Consider the following 24849-nt stretch of genomic DNA (forward strand, 5'->3'; position numbering starts at 1 on the left):
CTATGAAGCATACACGTACAACTCGTGTAAAAGCATAGACATCTTGTGTCCTCAGGTGACATCCATTAGCAAAGCTAACCTGACGAGATCTGCTCAAAGCCACTTGACCACCACATGAACATATGACGAAAGATAGCACTAGCTTGTCGCAACATCTACCAAGGCTAGCCCACATATAGGCATCTCGCCCACAATACAGCCTGAGAAAGGCCACCACTCTCCACTAATAAGAATGAACACCACAAATGCGGCATAAGCAAGGCATCTCACCACTATAAATACAGAGCTATTCAGCCTAGCTAAGATCATATATTCTTGAATATTGAATTGACTTGAGCATCATGGTGCCTTGTAGGTACACCCCAATCTCCTCAAACTGTCCAAACACTAGTCCAAAATTCCTACAGAAATCTGTCCCCTTTGGTCGGGTAATGATTCGGTTCAAAACAACAAGAATATAAAGTAAATAATCTAACTCTTGATTATATGTAAAAATAAAATATAAAATAGATAATATATTTATAAACTTCGAGTTATCTAAATAATTTAAAGAAAATTATTTTCTCATGCTACATGAGAATAATTATCTCATGTAGTAGAGACAATATCATAAGCGAGACCCACAGACAAGAGGAGAAAAAAAAATAGATTTGAGACCCACCTCTATTTTGTGTGTATATAAACTTGACTTCTTTCATATGAAATAAGAGAAATATAATCATAATTTAAAATATATTTTTAAATAAAAATAATAGATAGGTTATTTTACCCTATCTCTATGTCTATCTGCATCTCTATCGGGTTTTTGCCAGTGAGTATTTCTCTCTCCGCACCCCAAAGCTCGCATTTCACATTTGTAAGTACCTCACCGGTCAGTGGCGGAGCCACACCAAAATTTTAGGTTGTGCCAAATTTTTTTGACATATTAAATTATTAAAATATTTATTATAATTACACAAACTAATCAGGAAAAAATTTACTATAAATTCTAACATAGTTATCTAAATTATGTATTAAATAATATCACATAACAATTAAAATTCAAATGAACAATTATCAATGATTATATATCAAAGCAAACATATAAAAAGGCACTAACCTTTTCGATAAGCATTTCAAACATAAAAAATTCACTTTCCTCTCACAGCATAATAAGTAAGGGATATGTTATTTTATCTACCATTTTTTTCGTCTACCTTTGCCTATCACTCTCCAACATCATTAGATCAGAATCTTAATAAGAGAAAGAAATAATAAATGTAATTGGGATTATGATCCAATGGTATTGAAGAATGGTAAGCAAAGATAGGCAGAGAAAATGGTAGGTAGAATAACTTATCCCAATAAGTAATGGACCAAGCATTGTCCGAAGGATATGAAAACACACAAATATAATAAATATATGGTTAATAACATTTAATAAATAATTTAAATATAATAGAAAAATGTATACCTAAAATTGTAAACGACGCTCTTTTAAACTGACAAAATCTTCAAGGATAGAATCTCGTAATTCTTGAATAAGTTACTTTGTACTTGAAACTAATTGTATATCATTCAAAATATCTTGAGATTTTTGTTGTAATGCTTGAAAAAGAATTTCAGTGATGCTCATTATCTCTTTCATCAAAAATAAATTAAAGATAAATTTAAAGGAAGTGATCATCTTATAAGCTGCAGTAGCATCTTCTCTTTGAGAGTAATTTGAGCCTTCACTACGAATTATTTTAAGTAAGTAGCATCTCTTCTTTGAGAATAATTTGAGTCTTTATTATGATTGCAATTGTAAGTCACAAATTAAGGCTTTGAAAGTAATTTTAATTTATAGGTTAGATAAAAGGGTTTGGGTATTGGGTTTTATTTTTCTGATTGAAAAACATAAACATAATTATATTTATTTAGGTGGTGCCAAATTACAAATTTAATCTTAGTTGATTATAATTAATTATATATTTATATATAGGGTTCGCTTTTTCTGCAGTTACTGCAGATAAGTTATCTGCAGTAAGCCAATACGACGTCGTTTTGGGACGGAAATCATGATGTTTTTGTAATTTTAATTTATTTTAGGGTTATAATAGTCTTTAAATTTATAATTTTTTAAGATTTCAATACCAAAATGACGTTGTTTTAGGAATAAATGCAGATAATTTCTCTACATTAACTGCGAAAACATTTTTCCCTTATACATAACAAGTAAATTTTTTTAAAACCAAGCACGTGCCAAGGCACCTGCTGGCATAGGAGTGGCTACGCCACTGTCACCGGTCTCTATCTCTGTATCACTTTTCATCTAATAAATAATAAATTAATAATAAATTTTAAATCATAAAAGTAGTAATATAGAATAAAATAAATCTATACTATAATATAAATGAATCTAATTTTGAGTCTGTGTACATTATCGTGTGAACATTTATTACTCATATTCTTAAAAAGGCTTGATTTACTAAATTAGTGTTATCAGCCAAATTAATTTAATGAAGTATAGTGACATATATAACTGTGTGATAATTTTTTTTTTTAAATGTTATATCATTAAAAGAGTTTTTACCTTTTAGATAATAATTGTTATTGTATTTAAACTCTTTGAATAAGATAACGATTCTTGATTAAATAACACGACCAGGTATTACTTTCTCTTCACTTTCACTGACCAAGATGGATCCACAATCATGACAACTAAAAAACAGGGTCCAATGAGTTGTGTACAGGTTAACATGAAATCAGAATATAATGTATGAGTAGTGCATGTGCGAATAGTTCCATTTGGAAGGAATACGATGACGATCCCATGCTAAAAGTATTATTATATTCTAACATTTATAATGCCAACTTGCACAACTACGAATTAATCCAAATCTTGATTGTGTGTTGGACTATTATTAGAATAAATCTTTGGTACTATTGTTGTATCAAAGATTTAATGTATTTTATCAATGAAAATATTACATGTCAGTTAAATTTTTTTTTTCTCTGTCAATTTTTTTTTTCTCCTCTAATGTGCAATGCTCTAATTAATAAAATGCACTGAATCTAATACAGCAGTAGTAACAAAAATTTATTCCTATTATAAGATTTTCATATATTAAGGTCCCGATGACTCACAATGAGGTTCTGAATTTCACACTTATAGATTGGAATAGCCTTGGCTAGCTGGATTCTAGCTTGGGTTGTTGCAACGTCAGAAGCATTGATATTTGATTGAATGTCATTTGTTAGAATGACGCCAAATCTCACGTATAATTTATTTATAATATTATAAATGAATTTTAGGACCAATTTGGATTAACTTTTTTCTTCCTAAAAACTGTTTTTTTTTTATGGGAAGAAAAGTACTTATCACTATAAATTCAAAAATTTTAAAAAATGCAGAAGTCATAAAAAAAAAAGTTAAAATATTTATTTTTTCTGAAAGTTAAAAATTTTTGCTTTTAAAAAAATAAAAGTAAAAAATCAAATATTTTTTAAAAAATAAAAAATATAAATATCTTTAATTTTTATAAAAAGCACTTCTAAAATAAGTAACGCATAAAAACTATTTTTTTAAAGAGACCAAACCAATGGCCCTTAATAGTTTTGGAATTTGTTTCAACGATATCCCCAACGGAAAGATTATTGAATACAATCTATCCCAACAAAATCTTTTCTATAGATATTACCGGAGATGGGATCGAACCCCTCTACCAACAACTGTGACTGGCTTTGGTAGTGGCTCTTAATAGTTTTCATCATAGTTAGGTTATTATCAGAATATAAATATATTTTTAAAAATAAAATCACATTAACTACAACTTAAAGTTACAACTACTTAAATATTCAAACACTCCCTGTTTTGATAAAAAAAAGTTATCTCTTTAATTTTGAATCGCGTTAAGATTATCACTAATATTTATGTCAAACTTTTCCAAATTATTAACTATTTCAATTATTGAATGCAAGGAGTTTTTTTTTTTTTAATACAAGGAGTTGAAATAAAGATTCGTAACCTTAGTTATTAAATATTTATTCTTCTGTACTACTATTATAAAGAGAATATATTCAACTCATAGAGTGTGTTACAGTGTTTGGGCAATTAGCATAATTAATAAAAAATATGGATAAATATATTAGTAACATAATATCATTAGTTAAACTTAACGATCAAATTATGTGCATTTAAAAAATAATAAATAAATATAATGATAGTAATTTACCAAAAATAAATAAATATAATGATAGTAGATAAATAATAAGGGCAATAACCCCATAAAAGTAAATAATCCAACCCTTGATTATTTATAAAATTAAAAAGTAGAGCATAATATATATGTAAAACTTGAGTTATCTTATATAATAACTTCAATGTATTTTTAAATAAACAACAATATATACTATATAAATAAAAATAACAATACTTCTTTTAAAAGTAGATAATGATTATTAATAGAAAAAAAGAATAAGAACGGTGGATAATCATCAGAATCTGTATCTATAAAACAAAAGACATTTAAATTTCAAATTGGTGTAAAGATAAATCTACTAACTATAGCAATAAGAAAGAGTTATCTCTTTGTAACAAAAAAACAAAAAGAAAGAGTTATTTCTTTATTTTTGAATTCTGTTGAAATTACACTCTAATATTTGTTTCAATCTCTTTCCAGATTATCGGCTATTTAGATTATTGAAATACATGGACTTTTTTTTTCAGTGAATTCTGAATATATTTTGAAATTAAGTTTCGTAATCTTATTTATAATCTATCTGATCTTCTATGCTACTGTTACAAAAAAGACTTATTCAAATAAACACACATTACATTGAGTAAACAACTAATAATAATGAGAGTTTCACAATTTAATTATAATTATTGCACACAACAAGAAAAACAAGTGGAGAATGTTTTATGTTTTGTATCTTTAAAAGAAACTACATGATTCCAAAAGAAGGGGCTTGTTTAGATAACCAACACAATTAATTCAAAATTTGGATAAACATCGGTAATAATAGATCTTATCTAATTAAGTGTAAAAAAAATTATCCGTAGTATAAATTATCTCATGTAAAAAATAAATAAATATATTTATCAGGTGGAGGATTTCTCCGGTCAATGGAGATAAGTTATCTTCGGTGATCCCAAAACGATGTCGTTTTCAGATGAAAATCAAAGTGTGTTTGTAATTTTAATATATTGCAGAGTGATATTAGTCTTTGCCATTATAATTTTTTAATTTTATAACCAAAACGACGTCGTTTTGAGACCGAAGATAATTTTATCTCCAGTGACGAGAGAAACACTTTTCTCATATTTATAATAATAAAATTATTCTTTCTCTCTCAGCCACGTCAGCCGACAATATTTGAGGAAAGAGAAAAATAAAGCAATTTTAATATTATAAATATGTATTATCCGTAGTATATAATTATTTTTTTCATGACATAATTTGTTTCTAACAACATAAGAAAAAGATTTTGTGAATATTCTCTCTTTGATCCAATAAGTTAAGGGATAGGATATTGTGACACACAAATAATGTTACGCACAATGTTACGACCACATCTTAACCGTTGATTTCCGCCAATCAACGGTTATCATTTTTTTCAAATCAAACTCATTAATTAATTATTAATTCGCAATAAATGATAACCGTTGATTGGCGGAAATCAACGGTTAAGATGTGGTCGTAATATTGTGCGTAACATTATTTGTGTGTCACAATATCCTATCTCATAAGTTAAGGGATATCCTATTGTGACACACAAATAATGTTACGCACAATGTTACGACCACATCTTAACCGTTGATTTTCGCCAATCAACGATTATTATTTTTCAAATCAAACTCATTAATTAATTATTAATTATTAAACTCATTATTTTTGATAGTGAGAATATCCTCGATTTAATATAAAAGACATAAGATAAACAAAATGGTATTGAACATATTTTCAAAATTTAAATGTGAAGACAAATCTACAAACTATTAACTATTAAGAATAAGAAACCAAATAAAAAGACCCTCATCACCTCCTCCCTCTTGTCGGCTATATATCTGCACCAGTATTTGTGTGTTCCCACCCAATTTTGTATCTTTCTCTCTGATTCTCTCTTTCTCCCGAGTTCGCTGATCTGTTCCTTTGATCTCTTCACTCCGAACCCACGGCTGATCCCTCTCTGCATCTCTGTAAGTGAATCTGATCTTCTCCGCGCTGCCATTGTGATTTGATCTGGATGTGTTCGCATTCGATCCGTTGATGCGATAGGATTTCCCGTGATTTGATCTGAAATTGTTCTCGTTCGTTTGAATTTTGATCTTATTGTTTTTTTTTTTTTGAAATCTTGCAGGAAGCACAATGACGGAGGAGCAGGTGGTGAATGTTGGTGGCGGCGAAGAAATCTCCGAGAACGGTGATGATCAGCACAAGATCAAGCCCGAGTACTGCAATGGCGTTCCTCATGCGAAGGAGGAAGAGAATGGTAATGTCGGTGGCAAGGTCGTCGGTGGCGGCAGCGACGCCTCCGGCGATTTTGTCGGCGGAGGCGAGTCGGTTACTGATTCCGGTGCATCGGATCTCGTCATTGTAGCTGACGGAAATGGTGCATCGGAGGAGCATAAGGTGGATGGTGAAGCTATCGGTGAATCTCACGCGACGGTTTCGGAGGGTGAATGCGAGTGGGAGGTGGTTAGCAACAAGGAGGAGAAAGATTGCGCGGATTCTTCGGCAGAGTCTAACGGTTCAGCAGCAGCAGCAGCAGAAGAAATCCCCGAAACGGCAACTGCTGATGTCGTTTCGCGGGAAAGCGAGTCCGAATGTGCAGAGGGTCAAAACGGCACAGGATCTGTCGCCGTTTCAGGAGATAAGAATAATAAGGACGTAACTGATACTGTTGTGGAGGGCGGTAACGAATTCGAAAGTGCAATTGGTGCTTCAGATGTTCAAAACGGTGTGGCTGATAGTGATACTGTTGTGGAGGAGGGAGTTGCGGATCAAGGTCATGAATTCGAAAGTGTTGTTGCTGGTGCATCGGATGTTCAAAACGGTGCGTTGGATAGGGAGCTGAGTGAGTGCACTGTGGAGAACGGGATTGGTGTTGTTGTTAATGTGGATGGAGTTCAGGAATCCGAGAATACATCAGGTACAGAGGTTACTGGAGATGAGAAGGACGTTGTTGTGGAGGAAGTTGCAGATTTGAATGAAAGTGATCAGGGATTGGAAAGTGTAGTTGTTCAAAATGATGAGGAGAATGGGGTTCCTGTTGTTGTGGAAGGAGTGACAGTGACTGCTAAAGATGTGGAGTCTGTGGAGTCTGGAGGTGGAGAGGAGAAGGAAGGTGGGAGTGATGTGCTGGTAGGAAGCGAGACTGTTTCTTATAAGGACATTGTATCTAAAAGTTTAGCTGGTGCAGGTGATGTTCAAAATGGTTTGGCAGATACAGAATTGAGCGAGTGCGTGGAGAAGAATGAGATTGCAGTTAATGTTTATGTTGATGGAGTCTCTGCAACTAGAGATGTGAGGGAATGTGCAGGTGAAGATGCTCAAGACAGTTTAGAGAAAGCAGAGGTTGAGTCTGTCTCTGATATAGTTGTGGATAAAAGTATAGCTGTTGCAGATGTCCAAAACGGTGAAGATGCTCAAGACAGTTTAGAGAAAGCACAGGTTGAGTCTGTCTCTGATATAGTTGTGGATAAAAGTATAACTGTTGCAGATGTCCAAAACGGTGAAGATGCTCAAAACAGTTTAGAGAAAACACAGTTTGAGTCTGTCTCTGATATAGTTGTGGATAAAAGTATAGCTGTTGCAGATGTCCAAAACGGTTTGGCAGAGCCGGAGTTGAGTGAATGCCCTGAGGAGAATGAGATTCCTACTGAAGGTGAACCAGGCAGCAAATTGGAGAGGTCTGAGGAGGATTCGGGACATGAATTAGTTGCTGAAGGAGAAAATTTATCAGCTTTAGACAGCACTGATATGATTGGAGATGGTAATGTTGTGTCTGACATGAATGGCAATGCAGTGGAGAGCAAAGGTGAAGCTTCTGTTGATGTGTGCGAGATAAAAAACAATGCAGTGGAGAGTGAGGATGAGCCTTCAAACAATGTGGTGCAGAGTGAAGTTGATATATCTAACATGAAAACCAATGCAGTGGAGAATGAAGCTGAACCTTCAAACAAAGCAGTGGAGAGTGAAGCTGTTGAAGGTGAACTTTCTGTTGGAGACGAAAGTAGCAGTCATGGAGATGCCCAGGAAGGTTCTACCACTGAAAATTTGGATGGACAGAATACGGGTACAGAGGTAGTGAAGAGTCCATTCTACTATTTGATCAAGCTTCCGAGATACGATGATGATGAAAATATTAAAGAGGAGATAAATAATGCTTTTCGCCAAGTAGATGAGAAGACTAAAATTCGAGATGCAATTCGAAGTGAGATTCAGACTATAAAGGTCAGCAATCAGTGCCATACTTTATTATTTTGATGGCAATATTGATATTAGATAATTATTTTGAGACCAATATTGATATATAATTATTTTGAATGATACTATGATCAGGCTCGTTGTAAGGAGTGCACTGAAGAATTTAGAGCTGCAAAATCAGCAGAGAGAGCTGCTCGGGACTTACTCAGATCCAAACGGCAGGAAATCGATTCAGTTCAATCCACAGTGAGCAGGTTAAACAACATAATTTCTGTTGGCGATATAGATGGCCAGGTATGCCTTCAATTTTCTTCGGGAGATATGTATAAGGATATGATTCTTCTGTCTGTTTTGTTGTTTACTTAGTTAGATATGCGATTTAATTGGCAGATAAGAAACATGGAACACAAGATCCAGCATGAAACTCTGGATCTAAAGGAAGAAAAGCAATTGATACGCCAAATCAAACAATTGAAGCAGAATCGTGAGGAGCTGTCTTCTAATATGGGAAAGCAGGATCAATCACAGCAATCTCTAGATAACAAAGACAGTATTGGAGAGCACTCTAAGGTACCATAGTGAGGTTGCTCTTTATTATATGTCCTAAGTTAACTACCTGATTGCATCTCCCAGCTTCGCGACCATTGATATCAAAACTTATTTTTAGGAGGTTTCTGATGTCTTTGACATGATATATCATTATTTCAATATTTTCAGCATTTACAGCTTTTGAAGAAGGAAATGGAATTGCTTAAAAATAATGTTCAGAAGTCTGAAGCAGCAACTAAAGCTGCAAGGAAGAAAAGTGATGATGAAAACAATAAAATGAGTGAGGTGCTAGCTCGGTATAGGGCTGCTGATGACATTCGTCAAGAGACATATGCTAAGTTACATGCTTTGAAAAAACAATTGCACGAGAAGGTATGATCTTTCTTTCCTTTCCCTTTCATTCCTTTTCTTTTTCATATTTTCTCTTTGAAAAAACATTTGAATGAAAGGTATACCCTTTTGATAAGAACAGAGAGAAACTGATCCTTTGATTGTATTGCTTTAATTATTTACGCATGGGAGCTGCTTATTCACAACGAGGGTAGACAATAGATTCATTTAATGCTGCTTTCTAATTTAGGGGTAATTCTTTACGAGTTCCAATATCAGCTTATAGCAATCCAGTTGCTCACTAAAACACACCGAAGAAAGTTAAAACCATAAAGTAATAACCGTACATTTGAGGGGACGTCTGTATTCTTGCTAGAACCCAAGCAATATGTTCCTGTGTAGTTTGCTATTAAATTGCGCAGCAGATGGCACCCACCTTTGTGGATTTAATACTTAGGCCCTGTTTGGGCAATTAATTTATCTTGTTTTCAAGAGTAGCATATTATCTATGGAAACTCACTACTCCGATTGTAGTGTCTAGAAACTAATCTTGGTAGGCATACACATCTCTGTTGTCAGCCCAACTTTTGTAAGTTTTACTTTTCCTAAAATGTTATTGGCTCAACTTGGTTGTTCTGCAGGATGATGTATTTTTAATTATACTTGGTTAATTTCTTCTTTTCTGGAAGCAAAACATTAAGACTCATTTAAGGTAATTGCAAATGCTAATCACAAATTACTGAGCCTATCATTGTTCACCGTGCTGCAGAGCAAATATTTTTGGGAATACAAAAATGCTGCAAAGAAAGCGCAGGAACTAGCAGCAAAAGGGAAGAGAGAGGAACTGCAACGCATCTGTGTTGATGAGGTGAAACTTTTACCACTTGGAACAAGTGGAGAGATTATCTTCTTTTTTTCTTGCACTCTTACTTATTAGGCAAATGAACTTGAATTATGCACTTACCAGTTAAGCAAATTTAGGCTGAGCGAATACGGGAGCTGTGGGGAAAAAACGATGAGTTCAGAAGGGACTATGCCCGGTGCAACACCAGGAGCACACTGTGGAGACTGCAAACCCTGGATGGCCGATCACTTGGTCAGGATGAAGAGCCACCTGTAATTCCTAATGCCTTCGCTGAAAGAGCTTCCAGAAATAATTCTTTAGCCGTGGTGTCGCAGTCAACTCTGGAACAAGAAAAGAAGTCAATATCAACAGAATCTGTTAATATAAAGAATGAGCCCGTTTCAAAGGACGTGGTTCAAAGAACTGAAATAAGTCAAACAACTAAAGCTAAAAAGCCTGCAAAACCTGCTCCCTTGGAGAAGCCAATGGTTGCGCGTTGGGGGGATGAGTCTGATGAAGATACGAGAGAAGAACCTGTGAGGACAAAGGAGGAAGAGGAGCTGATCTTAAAGGCCGAAAAGGCGAGGAAGGAAGAGGAAGCAGCAAAGTTGAAGGAAATGCGGAGGCTAGAGGAGATTGAGAAAGCTAAGGAGGCAATGGAAAGGAAAAAGCGTAATGCAGAGAAGGCTATACAAAGGGCTGCCTTAAAGGCACAAAAAGAAGCTGAGGAGAGAGAGAAGGTAATCGCATATATATTATTATATAGACTCTTAGCTATTTATCTGTTGTTCTTCAGCTAACTATATAATCATTCATGTTTGGTGCAGAAGAGGGAGAAGAGAGCAAAGAAGAAGGAAAGAAGAACTTCAGCTTCTGCTGACACTGCAGACAATACACAACAAGAATGTGCTCCTAGCTTAGAAACTCAAACAACAATTACAGAAGAATGTGATCAGAGTGAGAAACCAGCTGAGATAACAAGAAGGCCGCAGAAACCATCTCATTTCACGAGGCTGACCAAGATAAAATCTTCCTTGCCGATGCCTCTCCGCAACCGGGGGAGGAGACGAATTCAACCATGGATGTGGGTTCTAATTGCAGTTCTTGTTGCTGTTGTCATGCTTTTTGTGGGAAATAGCAGCTCTCTGAGATCTTCCCTGCCACGCTTTGGTTTCTGAGTGCACTTCAAAGAACATTTGCTTTGAAACTAGGCAAACACTGGTGTTTGTCGGGGAATGCGAGTTACCCTTACATATTTATTATATACATACGTATAGAAACAATTCTTTGGTGCCCTTAAAATTCTTTCCACCTAGTTTTTCGTATCTAGTCATGAATATTATTTTCTTCAAACCAAGGTGTTTTTCTGGGATTTGATGTGAATTTAGCTGCTGCTGAGTGCTTCTGCCTCTAATTATGACAATAAATTATTGTGATTGTGCCTATTTTATATTCACTGTCGGTTTTATTATTTATTTTTCTTCTTTCTATCGTGGCTACTTTTCAATTACTACGTTTGAAGCTACTTTATGTTAACACTTTATTTTTATTGGGATAAAAAAATTATTTTTGTTTTATTCTTTATAAAAAAACAAATTGGAGTTGCTAGAATGAAAAGTTCACCAAATCCCTTTAACATTCAAGCTAAGCACAGAAGAAGACGCAAACTTGGTCAGCAACAAATGAAAATTTTTACATTTTGACGGAGTTAAGGGTTTGATCATGTAATATATGTTCACAATCCTTAAGAAATCATGGACTAGTCATATTTTTACTAGGGGTGTTTGGAGTCTGGATTAGATCGATTTTGGAAGAAAAAAATCATTTGTTCCAATTCTTTCGGTTTGATCATATAATCATCCATTCGGTTTGGATTTTTTTTCCAAATCCGATCGATCCAATCCAATTTTTTTCGGTTTGGATTGGATCGGTTTTTGATTTTTTGAAAATTCTAAAATTTATTTCATGATTATTGTGCAAATAACATCTTTTGTATATATTGGCTTTGTAAAAAAAAATTGAAATAAAAAAGCATTAGTAAATTGTAATCTAATTTATTTATTTTTGCAAAGAGATATGAAGTTCTACAAAGATAAAATTTCGTTGATGAGATGTAACTAGAATTTTTCTTGGGTTTAGATGATGGGTTAATGGGTCTTGGGTTTAGAAATTTTTAGGCTATGATTAGGGAAAGACCCAAGTAGGTAGAGGAAAATTAATATATTGGATCGGTTTGGATTGGATCGATTTTCATCAACCCATCCAAAAATCGATCCAATCCAATTAAAATTTGCGGTTTTTTTTTTTTCGGTTTTTGGTTTTTCGGTTTTCGATTTATTCGGTTATCGGTTTTTCGGTTCGGTTACCGCGGTTTGAATCGGTTTGGATCAGATGATGAACACCCCTACTTTTTGCTTGAGCATATCACGGCACCTCTTAGCTTTTTTCCCGGAGACTATCATCCATGAATCCTTAATGATGAGAGGACCGTAATACTGGATCATTTCACAGTCCGTTTCCTGATACACAAGATCCTTTTGCATGACAAGTGCAGAGCATACTAGCTTTCTGATCTAGAGATTAGCAATTATAGTAACAACATTATACTCTGTTTTCGGAGAAAAGAAAGAACTTTTAGAAACTCGTAAGGATATAATACACAGACTTTATTTCTTGCAAACTCATTCTGCCAATACAAACACTGAAGTTTCCTTTTATAGGCAAGGAAACGATAATAACAAAAAATATAATAATTTAACAGAAGACACCTCATCAGACATAATAATACAAATGACAAACAACTTTTCAAAAATTTGAATTATTGGGTATACACTTTATATTACAACCATACACGTGTCTGATGAGGTGGCTCATTATCAGTAGTGATGGTACTAATGGACAGATTTAGAGCCATTCTTTCTTCTGAGTGGATATCACCATACATATCTTTCCACCATGGCTTGTCAGATTTGGCTTTTTCTTCAATTATTTCTGCCATGACATCAGCATTCGGATCTTGCCAGATCATATTGTCTTCAGGGTTTTTGGTTTCTGTAATTAGGTCAAAAACCAACTCAATTTCCATTGGATCTGGGCCTTGAGAAGAGCTCGGGCCTTGTAAAAAGCTTGACTGAACTGTTTGATACTCCGGATTAGGGTTGCAAAACGGGCCAACCCGGCTTGACCCGGCCCAACTCGCATGCAACCCAAAAAAATGAGCTAGGTTAGGGTTGGCTCGAAAAAAAATGAGCCAGAAAATCCAACCCAACCCGACCCGAGTCGGGTTAGGGTTGGCTCAAAAAATATAGTTCGTGGGTTGGCTTGAAAAGATAGCTCGCTAGTTGACTCGAAAATTGCTCGCGGTTTGGCTCATTTTCAGCCTATTTAAATGAACCTGTAGTATTAATACACCAGCTATGTGGCTTCCATCAGCTTAAACAAAGGGTTACAAAATGAGAAATAAAAGCAAAATATTCTAGTTTTGAATTTTCTTCACAACAAATTTGCACCAACATCAAGAAACAATCAGAATCACTTGCTACCAAGTGGGTAAAATATTTGATCTAAATAGAGCCAACACAGCCTAGCAATATAAAAATGGCAGGGATGTGAGAACATTAGGGACTTAGGTTTAGAGAAGGAAGAAAGATGATGACAGCATGTATGGATTTTGTCCATTTTAGTATATTATATTTTGTATTTTTTTATAAAAAAAAACTCAACCCGCGAGCTAGCCCATTTGACCCGCGGGTTGGCTCATTTTTTCCCGAGCTGACTCGAGTCGGGTTGGTAGCTCATTTTTGCCAACACAACCCCACTCATTTTTTACGGGTTACGAGCCATTCCGACGGGTTGTCTCATTTTTGTCAACCGTAATCCCGATCTTCAAACCCATTGAGCTCTTTGACATGTTTCAACAGAGAGGTCTTAAAATAAAGATCTAGTGGGTAGTCATTGAAGTATCCCCATAGATATACAATATTATGTGACCATATGAGTCCATCTGGCCTTTGCCAATATGGCCTGTGAATGATAAAAATGGCAGTGATCTTTGAAATCTCTCTTTTTGTTTTACCTTCTTGTTCCTTGGATAAAATGATCTTGTGCAGTTCTTTTCTCCACCATGACAAAGGAGAATACCATTCTAGAAAGGTCTATAAAAAGTAGTCTGAATTGTCAGGATCCATGAGAATCTCATAAGTTCTTTGTATTTTAAGAACATGAGGGACTGAGTGATTGATTGTGAGACACCATATACACCAAAGAGTCTTTTCAGTAATGTCAAAACCTACATCATAAAAAACTTCAAACACCTGCAAATAAGGAGTTTTTGGATGGAAGGTTGAAGGTGTGACTTCTTTTGTTTTCATGATCTCATGCAGGTAATAAAAGTAATAATCATTGGCGAACATTTGGATTTGGTCAACTGAGGTGAGTTGTCCTAATTCTGGAGGATAGTCTCTTTTGTGCTTGGCTATTTTGGGTAATGGTCCATGCATGAGTATTAGAGGAAAAGGAACACTGGATATATTGGAGATGACCTGAATAGGAACTTTAGGTCAGGATAAAAAAAATGAGGGATGGTGTTGAGGTTTCCTTTAATATGCTTTATAGTGAAATTATACCTTGAAAACCAATCTTTTAGTCTGAAGATTTGAGAGTCTGGTGGCAATTTGTTTTTGAATTCCAAAATCTTTGGAAAAGATGAGTTATCCATCTGGACTTCAAAATTATGACCACAGAGATGAAAATCAAATTTCTTGATTCCATTTTTGACTGTCAGTGCTTCTTTGTAAGTGGTATGTAATGCTCTTCAACATCTATAAATTGACCACTTGCATGTCCACAATAATATTTCTTGTTATCAACTTCTTCTATAAGGACAGCTCCCCAAAAATGATCACTTGCATCTGTTGGGAGAATTCTTTTGCCAATATTAGGAATCTTCAAAGCTGGTAGATTCTGAGAAATCTTCTTCAATTCTTTGACTGCTTGGGTTTGTTCTGAACTCCAAGGAGAAGGATTTTTCCTTAGAAGTTTAGACAAGAGGCTGATATATTTGGCTGTAGGAGGAATGAAATCTCTAACATAATTAACAATTCCTAAGAACTGCTGAATTTGCTTAACAGTGAGATTTTCATCTGGGAAATTAGGCAGCTGTGGGAGATCTACAACATGATCTTGAAGTCTATAGATCATCTGATGGTGAAGAGTTACTACATATGTAACACCCCATAAGTATCCGGTAATGTTATCATACTATCGTATTAAGCAGCGCTTAATTAAAAATGCGGAATATCTTTTTCTTTTCAATTATGATGTCATTATCATTACCAACTTGCTTATTAATCAATTAATAAAACATCGCCTGTATGTAATTGCAATAAAACAGCTATCTGAAAATACCTCATAACATAGATAATAAAAGTGTGGCTCTAGTCACGGAACTACAACAACGTAGACCGGACCATCTAACAGTTTATACAACTCCAATCTAAAGCACTAACATAAAGTGTCATGGACAATCCCCATGCTCACTCAAATAAGGCAACACGCCAAATATCAGTCTCAACAACAACATAAGCATAAATAGCGGAAAACATAAACAACATCCATATCCAGTCATGGCAGCAATACAGCATAATATCATCAACTAAGCTCTGGCCTCCTGCCGCCAGAGGCATCAGTCACCAAACTACCGGAACCTGAAATAAGCATTCCCCAAACGTGGGGTGAGATCTCTAAACAAGAAATCTCAGTAAGACAAGGGGTCCTCAAGGATCTTCCACCCCAAGCTCACTTACATGTGCAATATAAGTTCAAAAGCAGTTTATCATCATCAGTTCTAAAATAGTGCAGCAGATAATCATGTCATGTGTGTCAATTCTATTCTACTGGCCAGAGAAATACAGGATTTATATACGTCTAATACCCACAAATAGTGCAAGACGCTACTTGCATCCACCCCGGATCACCGTCTTGTATGACGCTACATACTCAGGTTTACCGTCAAGATGGAACAACACATGCATATTAAAAGCCATTACACATAAAGCTCAACAGCATTTCAAATATTCAAAGCATGTAACACAGCATGCATACGACCACACCCCCATGGGACATGGTGGAACCACAACATGGCTAAACCGAGGACACGAAAGCTTACCTTGCAAGCTAACACCCACAGCCAAGAGTCCACAACTCAAAGTCCAAACACAGCAGATTCACAATCTATTACGGACCAATACTATATCAATAATAATGCACCACAAGCATATAACTTAAAGACAACGCCTTTCCTTACGTTTTACGACTTAAGGCTCCATACCAAGCCATAAGTGCTTAATCACAACGATTCTGACTTAATTCATTAATTACAGAAGTTCAACTTCATCAATCTAGGGTCCACAAAACCCCCAATAGCCTACTGTACACACATCACAACTACTGTTTTACGAAATCGCAGAATATCCGGATATTCCTCAGGACCATATCCGGATATGCAATATCCAGATATCTCACTGGACATATCCGGATATGCAATATCCGGATACCCAGAATCCCATATCCGGATATCTAATATCCGGATGTCCAAATCCCATATCCGGATATCTAATATCCGGATATTTCTCGGGCAGATATCCGAATATTTCACGACAGAATGCAGAAACTGCATTTCGTGAAGATATCCTTCCAAGGTTGGGTTTTTACCGATTTTAAACACCTAAACATGCATTTCTAGGTGTGTTTGACCAATCCCAACATTAAGTTATCATCTTTTAACCTTTACATCAAGGTTCCATTTTTAAGCTCAAAGACTCAAGATCAAAGGTGGTGAAGCTTACCAAGCTCAAACTCAGAAAAAGGGTGCTCTTGGAGCTCACACAACAACTCCAAGGTTCTGTCTCTCACTATACATGAAAATAGTGCACAAAGGTGGTTCTTTTACACCACAAGGAAACTCCTCGAAGCTTCAAAACACCTAAGGAAAGCTCCATCCTTCCCAAAACGTGAAAACAACAAGCTCACCCTCTCAAGACAGAAGCCAAACTCAGAAATGAAGTCTCTTTCTCACTCACAAGGATTGTTCACACTCACCCAATGTGTTTACAAGAGAAAAGGTGAAGAATCAAGGAAGAAAAGGCCTTGGACCTCAAGAAAAGGAAGGAGAAAACCCAAAGACTGTGTTTCTGGTCAGCCACCAACACAACTCACGTAGCAAAATCTGGTATCTAGGGAAATGTGCCCTTAATAAGGGTATTTATAGCCACTTACCCAATTAATACACAGTATTAACTTTAATTGCTACGCTTAGCATTTTAATACCAAACTTTGGAATCTGAAACTACACATTTTTCCAAGAATTATCATATTTTTCTTATAATTTTCTGAGCACCTTTCTGGTACGCTCTTTTCAAAGCCAGTGCCGATTTCTAGCACCAGTTCTCATTATTTGGACTTGAAACTCGTTTTACAAGTCCTACATATCATTTTAGTAATTATCATGCACTTATTATAATTTTTCGGGATACTTTTTCGGTACGCATTTATACCGACTAGCAGAACCGGTATCTGCACTTTTCTTCCGAAAAGCGACTTTCAGCATTATTACCCACTTACTATAATTATTAAAGCCTCTTAATAATTATTAGGGTCAATTATGAAATCATTTCCTATTTTCTCATAATTTATTAATTAAATTCTTTAATTAACGGTGCAGGTTCTTACAACATACGTCTTAGATACTTGATCAGCTCCTGTGAGTTGTATCTGTACTTTGAGCCTTTTTGGCAAAGTTCTATCTTTCAAACTGACATTGTAATTTGGAAAGTTGGTTAAAATCACACTTCCCTCATGAAGAGTCGTCCGGACAGTTCCAATGACAAAATTTTCATAATGGATAAAGCTAGAGTCTAGCAGAGCAATATGATCTATAACTGGTAGGCATTTTCTTCTATGAAGTGAAATGATTAGTCTGATTGCACCAAAATGAAGTGCAGTATAGCCTTCTTGCCTCTAGTTAGTGATTAACTCTGTCAGAATCTTCAGATCTACATATTATTCTTGAGAAGTGGCTTGTAGTTCACACTGATCGATTTTGGAAGACTGGATACAATCTTTCATGGTTGGTCTCCTGGTGGATCAACTTAGTGATACTTTTAAACACAGATCTCTGTCTTTTGAAAATATTATAAGGGCTGAGCAATGGTGGTACTGTTTCAAGGATCTTTGCATCTTCAGGGACATAAGAGTATTCTATGAGATTTTCTATCTTTGAGGATATTTTTGAGGGAATGTGTTTAGGAAGGGACAAGGAAGACTGTAACATAATCGACTGAGTATTTTCAATGCCATGATCTGAGAAGTTCTTCTCCTACTCACCTCATATAATTTTTTACTATCTTTATCCTCTCTCTTGAAGAAACTCGAAGAGTTTCCTTAAAGCTGCCTTCATCAGGCAGAGAGCCTGTCATCGGAGATCACACAATGTTAGGCTATGATACCAAGTGGTCGGGAGCCTCACAATCCATAAGAAACCATGGACTAGTCTTTCTTTTACTTGAGCATTTCATGGCACCCTTTAGCCTCTTAGCTCTTTTACCGGAGCCTATCATCATGAATCCTTAATGATGAGAGGAGCGTAATACTGGATCATTTCATAGTCCATTTTTTGATACACAGGATTCCTTTGTAGGGCAAGTGCAGAGCATACTATATAATTTTACTGTGAAATTTGATAAAAAAAAATATATTACATTATGAAATTTTTATCTCAAGAAGTTAAAAAATATGAGTAGGAGCATAGAAATAGATATTCTGGTAATTTTTGTCTTGTAATAATGGAAGTGACCACATAAATGTAGATACAATGTATGTTTTGATGATAACAAATTGGCAACAACAAAAAGGCAAGATCATTGGATCAAGAGCAACAATAGATGATTAGAAGAGCAATAACATGATCAAAGACAACTAACCATGGACAACATCTAAGATAAGCTCAATATCATAACCATGATGAAAAATGATCAAAACCAACAAAGTGTCAAGCATTGTTATATTCAACAAGTCAAAGCATCAAGTTCAAGAAAAGATCTAAGACACAAGACATGAAGCTAAGTCTAAAATCATATTTAGAATATATCTTTAGGACTTAGAATATATGTGAGGGTATATGATAGATTGCATTGCATGAGCTCAAAGTTTTTCTCAAAGTAAATGTGTTTTTCAAATTGCATAATCATAACCTTTATATACTTGAAAGAAATTTGAAAAATTCATGGAAAAGATCCTTGACATATTTTATAACTTCAAAACATATTTATCAAGTCAAGAACTTTCACAAAAAGTGGTTGGAAGCAAGCTAGAACACATTTGAACTTAAAATTTGTTGCTTAATTTTGTTGCTTCCTTCCATACAATTTTTCATATCTAAGATGATGGATTTGGATCTTGTGTTCTTCATAAAAGTTGTATATCTCTATTTTATCTTTCCAACGAGACCAACATCACATTAATCTGACAAGTATAACTCAAATTATACCAAAATACGAAATAGTGTTCTTGCTGTCAAGTTGGAAATCGATTACCACTGCGACAGATCCCAATGGCTATAAAACGGCTAGTTTTTCAAAGGAGATCTCAACGGCTATAAACGACTATAAAATGGCTAATTTTTCAAATGAGATCCCAACGACTAGTTTTCCAACAGCTATAAACGACTAGTTTTTAATAAAAACACTATATATGCATTCCCAATTACTCAAAAACATTTGGGCATCATTCCTACACATATTAAGCATACTTTGAGAGCTTCTACACTGTCATTTGCATATTCTTTTATATCTTTAAAAGATCAAACATATTTGAGCTCATATCTTGAAAATTCATATACCCATAGTACTTCAAGTTGTATATCCACACTTTGAGAGTGTATATTCATTTTCAAATATTTCTCTCCTTGTATTCTTGAGTTGAAAGAGTTGTGAGATCCATTGTTTGAGAGGTAGTCAAATCCCTAAGTAAATTTGGAGTGAATTGTAAGGTTGTCAAGTACCCGTAAACTTGGAGATTGTAAGGTATCCAAGAACCCGAAGTCTTGGAAGATTGTAAAGGTTTGTCAAGCACCCATGAAGGTTGACCATTAGTGAAAGAGTTGATCGAGCGGCTTCAGTCTGGATGTAGGTCACAAGTGGTGGTGACCGAACCAGGATATATTGTGTTTGCAATTCTCTAAACTCTAAACTCTTTATTTCTAGCACTTTAATTGCTTCTTTGATATCTTGTATGTGTTAGAATAAGTTCTATAATTGCGATATATTATATATTATATATTATTTGAATGTATTGATTAGCTTTTCACATATCAAAGTTTGTTTCAAATGATTATTTAGAAACTAGAAGGGGGCGTTTGCGAAAATCTTGTAATACTCAATCCCCCCTCTTGAGTATTGAAGCCACATTCCTAACAAGTGATATCAGAGCCTAGTGCTCAGTTAGAGGTTTAACCGCCTAGAGTTAAAGATCCTTGTTGGGGCTTCCTATATAATTTATTTTTAAATCAAAAAAATGCAAGCCTTTGAATGTGATAAACCACCATTCTTTGATGGTGAGGATTTTGAATATTGGGTAAAAAGAATGGAAGTTTTTATTCAATCAATTCATCTTTATATGTGGCATGTTGTAGATAAAGGTTTTTCATTGAAAATAGAAGAATGCATGAATGTTTTCAATAAAAGATGTTTTGTCTTCAATTTAAAGGCTATGCAAATGCTTAGAAAAAGTTTATATGATGATGCATATGTCAAGATCAAACATTGTAAGAATGCTAAAGATATATGAGATACTCTTGTTGCTATCTATCTTGTTAATGATAACTTTGTGCATGAAGATGTATATAGAGAGCAGGTAGACCTATTGGAGGAAGACAATATTGATAGAAATATTCAAGAAGGAATTGAAAGTAATCAAGGAATCTCAAAATCTCTTTTTGAGGACGATGACATTCAACTTAAGGTAACAAATACCAAACTTGATTATATTCCTTCACATGATAACTTGCAATGAGCGTATGATAATTTGAATGATAGCTTGTGGAACTTGAAAAATAGAAATTTGGCTTCTATACAAAGTATTTGCTTCTTTGAAAATCAAATTGAATCTTTGAAAAATATATATGATTTTCAAGAAGAGGACATATCCTTGAATTGTGAACCCTTAACCATTCTTAAAAATTGCATTGATGTTGATAATCAAGTTGAGGAATTATCATCCAAACTTTCCATAATTGATAATCTTACATGCTCATATTCCATGTTTGAAAATAAAAATAATAATGATACTTTTGTACATGAAAACCTATAAATGATTGTGGAAATAATAGCTTGGATAATGATAATAGTAAGAAAGCAAAATTTTTGAGAGTTGAGCTTGAAAAGAACAAGTTATCTTGCAAACACATTGTATGTAATTATTGTGATAAAGTAGGACATATTTCTCATTTGTGCTATCATAGAAGAAATTCTTGCATGAGAAATAAGTTGGTTTGGGTTGTCAAAACTTCTATAATTGTTATTCCTAACACTCAAGGACCCAAGATTAAATGGGTACCAAAAAGTCCTCCTAGTTTTTTCAATGTGCAGAAATTATTCAAAATGATAGACAAAAAAGTTAAGAGAAAAAGAAATCATCAAGGAAAATGCTTCCTAGGCCGAATGATAAAATTATCAATCAAAGAAGTAATGAAACTTCAACTGTAACGCCCGGCCACTTGCAAGCATCAACGACTATCCTCACACACTAACACGAGACTTTTCAGCGTGCTTTGACCTCGCTCGCACACTTTCCGGGAAAACTTCCCAGGAGGTCACCCATCCCCGAATTGCTCCAAGTCAAGCACGCTTAACTGTGGAGTTCTTCCGATCCAGGCTACCGAAAAGTAGATGCATCTTGTTAGTATAGGTAGTACCAATTAATTCTTATAAGCTATCCTCAGCTGTGCTGTCCTATACCAGCACAATCTCTGGAATCCCTCTATTTCCAGTGTTATTCGATTCATTCATGTACCCCTCCCGCTGATAGTACGCTAGCTCTTCCACTAATCATACATTCAATTGTACATTAGCTCTTCCACTAACCATACAATTGTCAGCACTCAGGATGTTACATGCCCACCAGCTTCCGCCTGGTTCGTCCTCGAACCACACCGTACTGGATGAGAGGCCCTACTCTGATACCACTTGTAACGCCCGGCCACTTGCAAGCATCAACGACTATCCCCACACACTAACACGAGACTTTTCAGCGTCCTTTGTCCTCACTCGCACATTTTTCGGGAAAACTTCCTCGGAGTCACCTATCCCTGAATTGTTCCAAGTCAAGCATGCTTAACTGTGGAGTTCTTCCGATCCAGGCTATCGAAAAGTAGATGCATCTGTTAGTATAGGTAGTACCAATTAATTCTTATAAGCTATTCTCAGCTGTGTTGTCCTATACCAGCACAATCTCTGGAATCCCTCTCTTTCCGGTGTTATTCGATTCATTCATGTACCCCTCCCGCTGATAGTACGCTAGCTCTTCCACTAACCAAACATTCAATTGTACATTAGCTCTTCCACTAACCATACCATTGTCAGCTCTCGGGATGTTACACTAGCCCTCTTTAGGGTTCAAGAGAATAAATCATCAAATTAATCCAGGAGAGGTGTTGAAATATACTCACAAGCTTGGCCTAGGACCCCTCCAAGTGATCTCTAAGCAATGGCTTGAACACACAACTCCAAAATCACAAAAATCCCTCCAATTTTCGTGGCTGGTTTTCGCCCTTTTCTAAAAAATGAGAGGGTTTCAAGGGAAACTAATCGGTGGGTTGTGTTCGGATGATGATTTACAACAACTTTGCTCACAAACTTTTCTTGAATCGGAGGTGTATTGAAGGAGTTATGATGAAAAGAAATTTTGAAAGTAAATCTCCCCTTCCATGGAAGGCAAGCACGGTTTGGAGGAGGAAGGAGGAGAGAGAAAAATCAGATTTGTGGTGTTGTCCAAGTGGCAAGGTCCACTTAAGTGAGGTGAGTCCCACATGCGATTTAACTTTAATTAATCACCTGATTTAAATCACCAATTCATAACCTACATATTTTTCTCGTCCACGTCATATTTTTACTTCCTAAAAATACTGATTATATTTTCACGCTTATCAGTACAATTATACCGCAGTATTTTACACCGGAAAAATCACTATTCATCAAAATTTTTCGAAACTTGCCTATCCACTCGATTTTTCGTTTTGAATTCATTTCCAGTGTTATTTTTATCATCTGAGACCTTCTACTCAATTTTTATCTGCCTAGGGTTGCGTGTTGGCTAATTACCGTTTTGCCCTTTCTTTGTATTTTGGCCTATTTTTCAGGATTTTCACTAATCCTTCCCTTTAATTCTCATTTAATATTTTAATATTTGATTTAGAATTGCGAGGTGTTATATCAGCCAAAGCTTCTCACATGAAATATATGGAACCTAAAAGGTTCAAAATCCAAAGAGAAAAGCAATGGGTAAGAAAAAGTTTTCACTTGATTACAAAGGCCAAGATATCAAATATCTTTACCTCTTATGCTTATTCACATGTGAATCTAATGAGTATGAGGTATATATCCTTTAGGCCTTAGGTAATGGATAAAATCATATGTGCTTGGTTGGAATGCTGAAAATTATGAATAGCACATATTATATCTCTAGTTGTTCACTTATATGTTGATTTATGTCACAGTTGAATTGTTTTACGCATATCTTGAGTTACAGAAATTATTTTTAAGTGAAACCAGTGGTCATTGAAAGCTATCTTGATAAAATTTAATTCTGAAATTTTCATAATTTTTTAGTCAAGTATAATGCTCCAAGAAATCTCGTGAACACGGTTGTTCTGTCATAAACTCTATTCTTGACTAGTTTACTTAAAATGAGCATAACTTGAGCTATACAAATCCTTTGAGCATGAAACCAACGACATTACAAAGATAGCTCCATCAAGTTTAATACTGGAAATCTCTAGAATTTTTGCATGTGTACATTGTTCCAGTAAATTCGTGATTGTGACTGTTTTGTCAAATACTCTATTTTTAATGCAGTAAATTTAACTGATCATATCTTGAGCTATAGAACTCCGATTGACATGATCTATATCTTGTTAGAAAGCTTGAGATGCATACTATAACATATCAAAATTTAGATTTTTGAAGTACTAATGAATTCCCAATTTTAATTACAAGATTACGGGTTTATGAAAAAGAAACTGTGAAAATGTTATTGACTTTGTGCTTAATGCTAAATTGATTATTTAACTTATTATGCTCAATTTGTGTGTGATATTATTGATCTTCATGAGAGCATAATAAATTGATAATCAATGACTAACCCCTATGGATCCAAAGCGGATACCAAAAGTGCTTTGAGTTATAGGATTACATCTACCTCAAGAATGTATTCAAATGAAATAAGTTTATTCAACTTGAGACTTGGAAAGCATGAAAGTATCCAACATATAAGAGGGATGCAAGCATAATAAAGTACAAGGATATTGTTGATGATCTCAAAGAGCCATATTCTAAATTGAAAGAATTCAAATTCGGTTACTTTTATCCCTCTTTGTGCTCTAAATGCTATATACATGATAATTAGGGAATTCTTTGAGATTTAGTTGCTATGTTTACATATTCTATTTATTGTGTTATTCTA

General features: G+C 35.0%; 1 protein-coding gene across 1 annotated transcript; it reads left to right on the forward strand.

Moving 5' to 3' along the window:
- The first annotated feature begins 8640 nt into the window (after window positions 1-8640).
- LOC133315755 (proton pump-interactor 1-like) lies at window positions 8641-11464 on the forward strand. The gene is made up of 6 exons (XM_061517420.1): window positions 8641-8687; window positions 8784-8963; window positions 9111-9314; window positions 10042-10140; window positions 10254-10856; window positions 10944-11464. Exons 2-6 carry the CDS (start codon window positions 8793-8795, stop codon window positions 11292-11294), a joined length of 1428 nt encoding a protein of 475 aa, XP_061373404.1. The 5' UTR covers window positions 8641-8687; window positions 8784-8792; the 3' UTR covers window positions 11295-11464.
- The last annotated feature ends 13385 nt before the right edge of the window (window positions 11465-24849 follow it).

Source organism: Gastrolobium bilobum, unplaced genomic scaffold (genome assembly GCF_033153095.1).
Source record: "Gastrolobium bilobum isolate Gb01-03AN ecotype WA unplaced genomic scaffold, APGP_CSIRO_Gbil_v1 utg31796, whole genome shotgun sequence".
NCBI lineage: Eukaryota > Viridiplantae > Streptophyta > Magnoliopsida > Fabales > Fabaceae > Gastrolobium > Gastrolobium bilobum.

Bases quoted from the DNA above. Each gene is read 5' to 3' on its own strand.
- LOC133315755 (XM_061517420.1), top strand. From the start codon at position 8,793: ATGGAACACAAGATCCAGCATGAAACTCTGGATCTAAAGGAAGAAAAG. The intron at 10,141-10,253 runs GTGAAACTTTTA...AAGCAAATTTAG, and splicing joins AACGCATCTGTGTTGATGAG to GCTGAGCGAATACGGGAGCT. The intron at 10,857-10,943 runs GTAATCGCATAT...TGTTTGGTGCAG, and splicing joins AAGCTGAGGAGAGAGAGAAG to AAGAGGGAGAAGAGAGCAAA.